The sequence below is a fragment of the Sinohyriopsis cumingii genome, chromosome 6, assembly GCF_028554795.1.
Source record: "Sinohyriopsis cumingii isolate HCF-2022 chromosome 6, ASM2855479v2, whole genome shotgun sequence".
In the NCBI taxonomy this organism is placed as follows: Eukaryota; Metazoa; Mollusca; class Bivalvia; order Unionida; family Unionidae; genus Sinohyriopsis; species Sinohyriopsis cumingii.
Genome location: NC_142966.1, coordinates 101,325,235 through 101,338,576, shown reverse-complemented (window position 1 = coordinate 101,338,576; position 13,342 = coordinate 101,325,235). Strand labels below are relative to the sequence as shown.

The 13,342-nt window shown below is 35.4% G+C and overlaps 1 protein-coding gene across 7 annotated transcripts in view; it reads right to left on the bottom strand.

Moving 5' to 3' along the window:
* Window positions 1–3,352: 3,352 nt before the first annotated feature.
* LOC149797570 (histone acetyltransferase p300-like) overlaps window positions 3,353–13,342 on the bottom strand; it is a 71,201-nt gene continuing 61,211 nt past the window's right edge. For all 7 annotated transcript variants that reach the window (XM_089962464.1, XM_089962467.1, XM_089962468.1 and 4 more), the window contains 2 exons: window positions 8,330–8,611; window positions 3,353–6,159 (listed from right to left, as the gene is read on the bottom strand). In XM_089962464.1, coding sequence (XP_089818590.1) covers window positions 4,345–6,159; window positions 8,330–8,611 — 2,097 coding nt within the window. In that variant the 3' untranslated portion in view covers window positions 3,353–4,344. The remainder of the gene's footprint in view (window positions 6,160–8,329; window positions 8,612–13,342) is intronic.

Genomic DNA, 13,342 nt, shown 5'->3' with positions numbered 1-13,342 from the left:
AGGTATCAAATTATGTGATGCTGTTTCTATATTTATATCAGGAATAATTTGAAACACAAAGTTTGCCCATCAATATTCTGATTTCTTAAATTTCATGAGGCATTTTTTTAGAGCTGGCCTGCATAAAGAAACATTACAGATACTTTGTACAACATTTAATCTTGTCAACTTCATCAATTTTTATTAAAAGTCAGAGCCCCTACATTCTCTAGACATCTTTACAATTGTTTGCCAATCAATGTGCCGATTCCTTAAATTTCACTATGCATTTTTTAAATGCTTGCCTGCATAGACAAACTTTACAGATATTTATATTAAACTTAGCATATTGATAAATTTTTATGAAAACTTTCAAAGACCCCTACATTCTTCAGACATCTTTACAATTGTTTGACTACTCAGCAGAATACAGGAAATTTGGATCAGAAGTTGAATCTGTAGGTCCACATCATCACATGTTCATTTCTTATTAATTTACTGAGGATCATTCAATTCATTACTCTGACCTAATGAAGGTGTATATCAGTCCGCAAAATGGATACCATTAACTGGGTTTAATGATAAATACGTGTAAAACAAAAAAAAAACATTAAAAAAACTTGCATTTGAAGCACATCTATTGTACAAACATCAACTAACAAGTACCATAAGCGGTACACTATACACCAACCATGTCCAACTATTTTGAAGAAATCATTTCTCTTCAGAGTTTTGTTGACCTTCACATTTTGAATGTTAAACTGATATGTGCCTTCCTTGTTTCAAATGCAAGCCAGCCACAAAATTTGGTCATGGTTTGTGGCATAGACCTGAAGTGATTTTGAAAAACTTTTCTTTGAGGAGTCCCTGTCTGATCTTTGATCTCCATATCAATAGATTCCTTTCATCTCAATGCAAGCCATCTACCAAGATTACTCAAGACATGTGGTACAGTGCTTTTGTTTTGTAGAAACTGTCATTCATTTAGATCACGACTTTGGGCCTTTTGATCCCAAAATAAATAGGTGACCTTTTCTCAAATTTAAATGATCTACAAAATTCGGTCAATATATCTGAAAAGTTTCACTAAACATTACAAAAAGATCTCTTCAAACTGAGATTTCTCAGTATTTTTTGTTAGAACTTGATTGACATCAATGCAATACAAACATTAGGATGGTATTATGGGTTAAAATTCAATACAAATATTGTTACATGGTTTGAATGGTCTCAAGAGTTGCTTGTCCAAGACTTTTTATGGACCTGAAAATATTTTGCAAGTAGAATTTTTTCCATGCTATTTTGTTTATCTCGACATAAATACATAATCTGAGGAAAAACCATTTTACTAATTAGTGCATTACAAATCAAATCGATCATACTCCATCTGGTAACGATCCTTGTTATGTGTCATTTAATCCATTGAAATGTATCCCTTTTTAATGATTTCCATGAGTAAACAAAAGAATAATACAAATTCTGAATTAAAAGGTAATGTCTTTTCCAGTGTCAACTTCTTGTATTTCCTCTTAAATCTGAACAATTCCTGGAAATAATTAAGGAATTTTCAGAAGATTGAGTTGTATGCAAGGCTATCCATTAAATGTAATTCTTCACATTTTTTTTAAAGGACAAAAAGATGTTCACGCATATAAATTTAATAATAAAGTTTTCTTTTTAATCCTTTCTACCTTCTGGAGGGTGCATAAAATATGGGACTCGTGTTCTCTTGTCCAAAAAGAATTCATGGGAGTTATAAGAATATTTCATTTATTAATTTCCGACTGTTGAAACCATCTAATATTTTGTATCAGTAATATTTTCAAATTATCTAGTGTCTGCCGTAACTGATGCAAGATCAGAATCATTTTTATTTAGGACAGACAAGACAACACTACAAGACTTCATCAAAACCCCATTATGATATGACCATCCATTCAGAATTTGAGATGATTTTCAATATGTTCATTATAGCAGTCATACTGGTTGTCTGTCAGGCACAATCTTTATTTAGGATCTACCAGATATGATGACAAACCATTTTGTGAAACCTGATGTAGACATGACCATCAATTCAGGAGGAACAGCTCTTCAAGATGGACATCAGATCAGCATCATTTTCTTTAGGTCAAACTATATACAAAATGAAGTCTTCTGGTGAAAAACCCAGGTCAAAATGACTTTCCATTTAAATAAAGCTGACAAGACTTTCAAACTGGCTGTCAGACCATATCTGATGTTAAGTCAGACCGTATGCATTCAAGACCAACTTGTTATTATCATTAGCCTACTTGTGAAAACCTCATGTTCATGTGACTTTCTATTTAGGAAAAACAGCAAAATAACTTTTTCAAGTTGGCTGCCATGGTGGCCACAATGGATGTCTGATCAGCACCATCATTTAGTACCAACTAACTACAAGGCCCTGGTAAATACCCAATGTCCTACGACGTTAGTGACAAGATTTTCAAGAGGGCCACTGTGGTGCAATATTGGATACAAGATCAGTGCAATTTTTATATTTAACAAGACATGATACGAGGTCTACTGTTGAAACTCCCATGCTGATATGACGTTCAATCCACAAAGCATAACAATAACTAGAGTTTCATGCTGGCTGATGTGGCAATTGTATTGGATGTCCAATGCGAACGATTATCTTTTAAGACCAACTAGATATCATAATAAGCCTCCTGGTGAAAACCCCATGTTAATATGACTTTTGATTCAAGATTGCTGTCATGTTGATAATACATGATGCCAGATTGCTGCCCATTTCATTTAGGACCAATAAGATATTATAAGAAGTCTTAAAGGGAAAACTGCATGTTTGTATGGCAATCCATTTAGAAGGAGTAGCAATTGATAAATTTTGAAAATGGCCACCATAATGGATCTCCAGTTGGAACCATTTTTATTTATGACCAAAAAGACCTTGGCATGAATGTGTCAAATTTCCTGGCAATCTTTCAAGTAGTTTAGGTGAGTAACAATAACTTGTGCCATTGTATGGACAGATTGACAAAGACCACCCCAAAAGCTCTTCTGGACTATGCCCAACAGACTTTAAAAAAAGACCAGAGGGGAACAGGAACTGTAACCTTAAAATGAATGCCTCCACCTAGTTTCATGATTATGCATACATCAGAAAAATGGAACTGGCTGCAGAAACTAAACAATGATTCCCACAAGAAGAATATCAACAATGCAACTGTTCTAGATGTTTTTCACTTATGTACAGGAGGTATGATAAAAATGTTATTCTCATCACCTGGAAAATATCAAGCAGTTTCATTCCATGCAGAAACTCATTTGTTATGCAATTGTTTATGAGACTCTATCAATCAAACAGAACAAAAGAAGCAAAACCATGTAATAAGTACCATTGTATTTTACATTATTTGCAAGTGTCTTTCAGCACTGTATGAACAAATGATTGTTTCTGACAAAAATACAAATGTACAAACTACTCATGTATGTATGTTATATGCATTCTTTAAATTATGAAGGTGACGCGGCAACATGGGCATATTAAAATCCTTTGGTTATAGTGATATCAAGAACCACCATACTTTTTTGCTCCAATACAGCACATAGGTAGAAAAATCGCCCAAGATCAATTTCTTAGGTCTTATTTCCCAATAGACTTCCATCTATCAGCTACATGCAATGGAAATAATTTTTAACTTAAGTACAATCATACTTCAAAAAGAACAATACACAAAAATGCCCAGGCCTGCCATCATATGGAACTAATTAGCTTTAAAAACTCCGTAACTAGATGAGAACTTGTTGCTTGATATAATTATTATATCAATTATAACCGTTCTCAACAGCTGTCTCTAAAATGGAGATGAAGTACAATGAGCTAAAGTTAAAAGGACGATGTGTAGATATTAAAGCCTTTCTTACAGAATTCAAGCTGATGATGAAGTAAATGATATCTGGGTGACTATACAATTAATTAATAATATTAATGATGTCTATAATACAGATGTCATCTGGAACACCACATTTTGAAATACATAATTAAAAGTCCATCATAAATGACAAACTTATAACATGGATGCTGCTAAAGCATGACAAAATGTGTTATGTACAATGCAGATGAATGATATAAAATCTAATAATAAAACAATTTTCAGCTGCAAAAAAAACAACAACTTGACATTTTGTTCAGGTAATGGAAAACACATACAAATACATATGCAATATTGAAAACAATCTCTAGAACATATGTAATATATTAATTATCCGGTTTTTTTTCTTCATGTCCACTGGAAATTGTCTGGTAAAAATGATATATTTTATAATGTCAGCATGTTACACTGTCATTTATGTTTCACAAACTAATTTGACTTTCTGCTACAATGTTTCCACATAACGTGAAAGCTGGTCTTGTGGTGTCAGAGGGGCCACTTCAGGGTCCTGTTGTAGAAGGGACATATCTGGTCCAGAGTTTTGAGCTTGGGACACAGACCCATGAGCCTGAAACTGCGATAACATAACTTGATCTGAGTTCATTTGATTAAGGTCTGGTGTTCCAGACAGCCCATGGTGTGGGGACTGATTAGGAGGTATATGAGGTGACATCTGTGTCTGACGTGGTGAGGGGTTTAGCTGCTGCCGTGGGGAAGGAGTGGGTTGAGGGGATCTGACTGTTTGTGGCAATGAGGGTGGGGAACGCACTTGCTGCATTATGTGTTGTGCTGGGGACTGGACAGTTTGGGAAAGCATTTGCTGTGGACTGACTGGCTGACCACCAACCATATGATGGCGCACCTGGACTTGTTGCTGCTGAACCTGTTGCATGATTTGTTGAGGATATTGTGGCAGATGCTGGTTATCTTGAGTGAATGGCATTCTAGTTCGTTGTACTTGTGGATATGGTGGCTGTGGTTGCTGAAATTGTGAAGTCTGTGGTTGCTGCTGTTGTTGTGGCTGTTGCTGTTGCTGCTGTTGTTGCTGCTGCAACCTCTGCCGCCACAGCATTTCCTGTTGTGTTGTGAAGTTTTGAGGCTGTTGCTGAGGCTGCTGTTGCATGCTAGGCATTTGCAATGCTGGATTCTGATGACGCTGTTGCTGTTGTTGCTGCTGCTGTTGTAGCTGCTGCTGCTGTAGCTGCTGTAACTGCTGCTGCTGCAGTCCCTGCTGGCTTCTCTGCTTGATGAAGGCAGCCATCAGTTGTGGGTATGTTTTGAGAATACTAATAACCTCCTGCTGCTGTTGAGGGGAGTTGGGAGACTTCAGTGTCTGCAGCAACTGCTGGAGTGCCTGGCTGTGCTGCACCTGACCAGCAGGACGGGGAGGCTGCATATTCATGGTATTTGTGACCTGTGGTTGATGAATTGGCATTCTCTGGACACCTTGCTGAACTGGAGGCATTGTCCTTTGAATCTGATTCATGGTAGGTTGAGCCTGGAAAGCTTGTTGAGGAGGTTGTGGCTGAGGAGGTTGAGGTTGAGGTGCTGGAGGAGGCTGCACTTGCTGTGGAGGCCAAGGGATGGTTTGTGGTATAGCAGCAATTGGAGGTTTTGGTTTGGGTGGAGGCATAGTGCTCATGGCTGGTTTGCCAACACCCATCCCTGCTTGACGCTGGGCAGCCTCTTGTGCTTCAAGAGCAGCTTGCATAGCAGCAGGAGGGGGGCCTGGAGCTGGTTTTCCTCCTGAATAGCTTTGTACTGCTGCAGATGGTGAGGGCTGATTTGTGGGTGTGCCGGTTACTGCGGCTGTTTGACTCCTCTGCATTGAATTGATCCTCCTTCGTAACAACTGAGCCTGTTGAAGGCGATGCTGCAGCTGCTGCTGTCTAAGTTTGTGCTTGATTTGAAGACAGAATGGCACTTGACACTTGTTTTCATTACAATGTTTAGCATGGTAACAACAAAGTGCAATAAGCTGTTTGCAAATGGGGCATCCATGATTTGTCTTTTTCCTACAATTTTTAGTATGTGCAACTACACGTTTCATCTTGTGACAACTAGGCATCCTGCAGTTTGCATCACGACACTGACATGCATGAACAAGAGACTGAATACACCTCTGAATCGATTGACGACGAGATTCCTGAGGATTTTCTTGCTTATCTGAAGAAGAACCATCATCGAGGTCCAGCCCCAACCTATCCATTTTGTGATTATGTCCTTCTTTCTGATAGCAAGTATTACACAAGTCAAAGTCCTGCAAAATAGAAGAAACGGACCATCATAAGATAACTTAAAACTTGAGCTCTGTATTATCTAAAACTAAAATTCAATGCCTGTGTCAGGTTACCTGTTTCTACATTTTTTCGTTAAAAACAAAAGTACATTCCTCTTTTTTGTTTAATGAGAATGCTTTGGATGTCTCCTCTCTAATATCTTGTAAAAGAGAACATTAACTATGCAGGTCTCCTCGGCTGGGACACGCACTCTTCCTTTAGCATCAGTACAGATATAAAAATATTAATGAATTTGCTGTCATTGATACCATAAATAAAAAGTTCATGGGACAATGATAATATTTCAACTATAGGGAAACTAATGGCCTGTTCATGCCATGCAAATGGAAACACACTACAGTTAATCAAGCCAACAATGGTGGGCAGTAATTACTCGTTTAATTATCCCATACCAATTAATATCTTAAACAGACTATTGCACTGTCATTTTTCTTTTAATTTAACAAGCTCACGTGTTAATCAACTGACATTCTAACTGCATTATCTGTTCCTATTAATCCCCCTTGAATGCTGAACAAACCATTACAACTTGTCCTCATTAGTGTAGTTTTGTTGAAAGAAATTGAGTGCATGCTAAAAGTACAATTTTTGCTGTGTGTAGAAAGGAAATGATCTTTTTCCTAAAAATCTGAGACTGCACATCTGGCTGATATCTGCCATGCAGTCAAATGCATTAACAGTTAGCAAAGAAATCTGATTCAGCTGGATCCTTTGTGTAGAAATTTGTTCCAATTCTTTCTACTGCACATGCCCGAAAACAGTGGTTTCAGGGTTGCTCTCTATTTATACATATATGAAAGCAAATCATCATTTGTCCAGTAATGAAATCCTTTCAGGCCAGGATCCATTCAGTCCAAACTGGTAAAATTATGCTTAACAGTTCCTGAGCTTTTTTTAAAAGAAAGTTCTATATTTTAGTAATGGTGGTAAATATTTGATTGCACAAAAACATCATTTGTATTAGCTGAAAGTACTTCAGCCCAGGATATTTCTATCAAACTTAAACTCTGCTCAGCAGTTTTTGAAACAATGCCATTTAAAGGTTTTCCGTTTAAGGAGAAAATTACTATATTTCATGACAGATTAGAATCATCTGTACAAAATCTGAAAAGCCTTCATGCCAAGATTGATTTTTTTTAAAAAATACTGTTTTTATATAGAGAAGCTGAAGATTGCAACTGTCAACAGTTACATGCAGGGCCACATCGTATGCTCACTTGTCCTTAAAGTCTGACAAGTTAATAAAAACCTCCCTGTATCTGTTATCATAAAAATAAAAAAAAATTGCCAAAATTTGAAACCAATCTTTTCGGACAAAAAAATCACTAATCTTACATCCACAAAAATATCCAATATAGTACGACTGTAATGGTCTAAGTTTTGAACATGTTCACTCAGATATCAAGTAAGAGAATTCTCTCTTTTAATACTCAAAGCTAAATGAACTTACGCAACTCTACACTCTCCAAGTCCATGCTGTCATACTGACAGTGCCTAGTACTGACTTCAGAAGGTTATTCAATTTTTTCTTCTTCTTCAGATCTTAAATATAACTCTACTGCCTGGACTGACCATACTGAAACCCCATCATTTAGTCCATCACACAACTATGCTTCATAAATATCACTCATAATATAATTAACTGGGGATTATTAAATCTAACATAAGAAATGGAGCCATCAGATACTGTATATACTTGCTTACATGACAAGTCTAACTTGAAAATGCACACAGATCTGCAAGCATATAATGCACTGGCAGATTTGGGTCTGTGCAGTTTGTCAAGATTAATCAATAAAACAAACAACACAGACCATAATCTGCAGGTGCATTATGCTATGGCAAATCAAGATCTATGTTGTCTGCAGTTTCACTCAACTTACAAGGGAGTATATACGGTAACAAAAGCTTGCCTCTATGTATACTACTTTAAATTATGTACTTTTGCCAACAAAAACGATGCCACTGCTGTGCTGACAAGGACACCAGGGTGTATAGCATTAACTCAATGCATTTAGTGCAAATGACACTTATAACAAAGCTTCTGAAGTAATTCTGTTGTAGTGATAAGTAAACTGTATTTTTTAAAAGTAAAGATACAAAATTCATTTGAAAGCATGAAATACTTACATCACATTGTGAACAGTGCCACCTTGTCTCCACTTGAGCTTTGCAACTGTTGCATGTGTACACAAAACTTTCTTTTCCCTGATTGTGAAGCTCATACAACATAGCCATTGTTGAATATTTGGCTCGCCTTAATGAAGAGAATTCATAGTGCTTTTCTCTAGCAAGAGTCAAGAAGGCATCACGTCCATCCATTAATTCACAACTAATATGAGGATCTGGGTCCTGAAGAGGAGGCAACTGGGCAGCAACTTGCTGAGAATGCAGACGAATAACAAAGAAGACCTGAAAAAAATGAGGAAGTAAATTATTAATAAGTGGTAACATCCATCTAAAGGAAATTCTGGGATTCCACTATTTTCCATGGGGTACCAACTGCCATGGGTTACATGGTTGCTACACGTGTTGGATGTGCTATTAAAATACAACTATGTGAAAAAAATTATACAAAAATGGAAAACAAATAGAAATGTTGCTAAAATCACGTAGAAATAAGATCATTGATATATTAATACACACAAGACCATGTAATTTCATTCATATATCTATCTCATGATTTTTGGTAGATCAGGCTTATATGGTTATTGTCAAGAGTCCTTCAAAGGAGCAGACACTTTACTGGTCATAATGAACTTTCAGAAATGGACCAGTTTCACAATACCTGCAAATAACACTCTTGGGTTATCTCGCAATTCCAAAACAAGGCTCTCACTGCTAGATTTACAATCAAAATGTACAAACATGAGAAGCATATATATATATATTATAGTCCAGAGGATTTACCGTCTTTAACCATCAATTAAAAGAAATTTAAATTTAAATGATAGCATCAGCTGACAAAAGGCCATTCTAGTATCTCGCACCTATGCTCTAATTTGCAGGAAAAAGGATGCCTCGCAGTTAAAATAATAGGTGCAAGTGTAATGTTGACATCCAACATTTCCCATTCTGTTACAACTCTCCAAATATACTCAACAGACTGGAGTTTTAAAATATATTTTTAACAGCAATGTTATTTAAAATAAAATAGCAAAACTACACAATGTTATTTAAAATAAAAAAAAAATAATATAAATATAAAAACTAAAGAATAGTGTTATTTTAATTAAAAAACCAAACTGCAGAGTACTGTTATTTTAAAGCAAAATTGTTTTGATAATTGTCAGACTTAGACATAGGATTCGGAAAATTGGTTTATGTAGACATTTTCAGGGTCTGAAACAAACAATAGCCTGTTAGTCAGAGACTAGTAGATTTCCCTACAGACTAAAATCTGAACAATGGTATTAGTCTCATGGGCTTAAGGAAATTTTAATTCAAATTTGACAGAAATGGTGAGGACGGCTGCCATCTTATAAATATGCAAGGGCAGTGATTGTTATTCCACTGATTATAGTTAATTTATTTAAACTACATACTTCTAAACATGCTTTGATAGCTAAACTGTATATACCTCTAAACATAATTTAACAAATATTAAAACTTCAAAAGAACTTGCTTAAATTGGTTTAGTGGAAAATAAAATAAATAAAAACAATTTAAATAACATATTGGGGAATAGGTTTATTATTATTATTATTATTATTATTTTGAATGTTTGTATGTGTTAATCAACACTGAAAACATACTGTGGATATGGTCACTTTCAATAAGCAGTCACCTGTTTATTCTAATGTCACCAGAGCAAATCTATATATATAAATGTCCTTTATGTAATGGTCATCTGCCCTATTGGGGCAGCAGCCATGTGTTTCCCAACAAAACAATGGTTTCTCCCTGCCTTAAGTGGTCAATAGAATGTATCAACTTTGACTGCTCAGTCTGAAGATATTGTTTAGATAAAGGATTCTCATGTGAATTGACGTGCAAACATTTCTTATCTCATTAGTACTTGTAACCCAGTCATGTTGACAGTGAAACAGGTGCCAATATGTGAATTTTGAAAGCAAGGCATTTTTTTTTCTCATCAAGATTGAGGGTCAAAGTAATTTGTTTGCTGCCTGGTAGGAAAAAGTAGTTGTGCTATCGCAGCAGAAATAAGAGTCACCTTTTGCACCAATATGATTTGTATAGTTAATTATCATCCCCTATTTGACTATGAATTAAAGCAATCTCTAAAGAAGAAAAATATTTATCTTTGAAAAGGGATACACGTTAGTTACATTCCTTTTCATTAGGGTCAGGGTCATTCAATATTCAAAATCTGTATGTGAAGGCAGGTTAAGTTTCATTTCATGGGTCAAATCGAAAAGCAATATGACTTTTTTTGATTTTCTGTTCATTGTAGGCTTGTCAGACAAGCCAATTGTCATTTGATCTTGCTGAATCAAGCAAATGAATGATAACGTGAACAAAGATTGGTGTGTATTTGTAAGACTGTGACAATTTCATTTTTAGTATGGATTAAAGTAAATGGGATACAGCAAACTTTCCATTTCCAGCGAGTGGCTGCTACAAACAGGGTTGACTGTATATAGTAAAGCAAAATAATTTAAAAACGAGATGCTGAAGGTTTAGGAAATTGTGAAATATTAATATTGAACAGAATTATCACATAATCATGGGGCTGAATCTTCTTCAATTGCAATTTGATCTCAATGAACTAATTTCCCTGTTCCTCTGGAGTTTGTTGTAATTGGTTCCAAATATTTTACTCAATAAGAATAAATGTTTTAATTATGAATTTCACTCTCAACAAATAGATGTCATTAGTCATGCATGGTGTTGTCTGAAAATTACTTTCTCATAGGATATAAATTCATATGAACAAATTTTGTGGCCACTGTTGGCTTTGGCAAATCAACATATAAAAACCTAATTAATTGTTAATATTCAGGAACAAAAATTGTATCCTTCAGGTAAAGAACAACATAAGACAATATAGTGAGTGCTCACTGAATAGCCCACCACAAGCCAAATCATCTATGCGAAGTAGGCTTCTGTCATATATATATAACACCAAGTTTCATCCAGATACCTCAAATGGATCTGGTGATACAAACTGGACAAGAATTTGTCATTGGGACAACAACAAATATGGAGACAACTCTTACAATCCTGACCTGGAAACTCCACCTTTTACTGAACACAATGTGTAGTTGTGACATCTCAAAGAGTTCAGGGAGATATTAAGTAAACAAAAGCATGACAGATGGATGACTGGACAGACAAGTTACCTTTGTATATGTCCCAAAACAACAATTAAATTGGTTATAATAATAAATGTCAGTGAAGTAATTAAATGAAATAAAAGTTTTCTGATGTCGGCAAGGACTTCATGTATTTACTCAAAGTCCAACTTCTTTAAGTAACCAAGTGAACATAGCCGATTCGTCTGCTTCATTTCGAACCTCTTAAATACATCACTGCTGAATAGATGAAAAGATGTCTAATACATATTGAGAAAAGAACACTTATTTCATCTGACAAAAATAAATTGCATTTTAAAAAAATCTAACAAAAAATCAAAATCAGATTTACATTTTATATTTACATAATCTGATACTGAAGGCATGAATAACATCTCTGCTGTCTATAGTTTAAACAAACACGGGCACCAAGTTTTGTGATTCAGAAAGTCTCAGTTAACTGAACTACCCAATTTTTTAAAATTAATTAGTCAGTTAAGAATATAAAATGAAGCTATTGATTAAAAATAAATTTACCTCAGATTCCCGCATAAAAACTGTTATGTATCTTAAGAGCTGATAATATCCATTTTATAAGCATCACAAACCTCCAATGCATACTGGTCAAAAAAGTTTGGAAAAAATGTTGATAATTATTCATAAATAAAACCATTTAAAACATTGTATCTGTGTACTATATAAAAGTATTGTATTCATTTGCATCACATATTGCAAAACTTTTTAAAGAAATTCTAACATATGACTTTGTATCTTTAAAACTTATTTAAAATGGTAAACCAATCAACACTAGCCTCTGCATATAAACCCAAATGCTTAAGTGGGCCCGAGATTGCTCACCTGCCTAATATCTGCCTATAGCCAAATCCAAGAGCAGTTGGTCAAGAACTGGTTCAGTATGATGCTATCTGAGGAATTTTTCCAATGCTATTAATTGCAAAAGCTATACAACAATTATTTTATGGTTTCTCCAAATTTTTGCATATCTAATGGCAACTCAGCATCATTTGTTCAAGACACCTCAGATGACACCTTGAATGGTCTAAGGTGCTTGCCTTTACAGATCACCAACATTTTATGTGAGAAAGCTTGCTAGTAGCTTCCAATGAGTAAATGGTTCTTCCCAGAATTTTTCCAGGTTTTTCCTCCTTTAAATCTACTGGCCACAATGTGTTACCTACTGTGCACTTTAAAATGGCATTAAACTAAGAAAACCAATCAAGTTTCAATACTGAATGACCCTTCTGTCAATGGTGATCTAATTCAGTTCAGTGGTAATTTTTTTTAAAGAGAAGTTGTTTGAATGTTTATCTATTTCTGGAATCTGCTGCCAAATATGATTTCAGATCAACATCATTCATTTTTGAGGATTGTTCAAGTTTTCAATATTTAGTTGTTGCTGTCGTTGCTGTTGTAGAGTTTAATGCCATTTTTCAACACAAGATAGGCTACACATGGCAGCCAGTATAAATGGTGGAGGAAGAACCTGGAAAAAAACCTGGAAAGAACCACCAACCCAAGAGAAGCTAGTGGCAAGCTTTCTCACATACCTACATTGGCCAAGCCTGAGACTCGAACCCAGGCAGACAGAGGTGAGATGCAGAGATCCATAACAGCGAGCGCTTTAGACCACTTGGCCACTCAATACTTAATAATAGTAGTAATAGCCAAACTTGATGGTGAATCAGTATCATTCGTATAAATGCCATGACCTTCTTGACTGGATGCTTTCTGTCAGCTCAAATTCCGTAGGTTTTTATTAAAATATGGCTTTTTACTTTTAGTAATGGCAACTGTAATTAATGGCAGGTTGCATCATTTCTAGAAAATTTAAAGCCCTTAATGCCAAAATTCTTTCTGTCAAATTCTG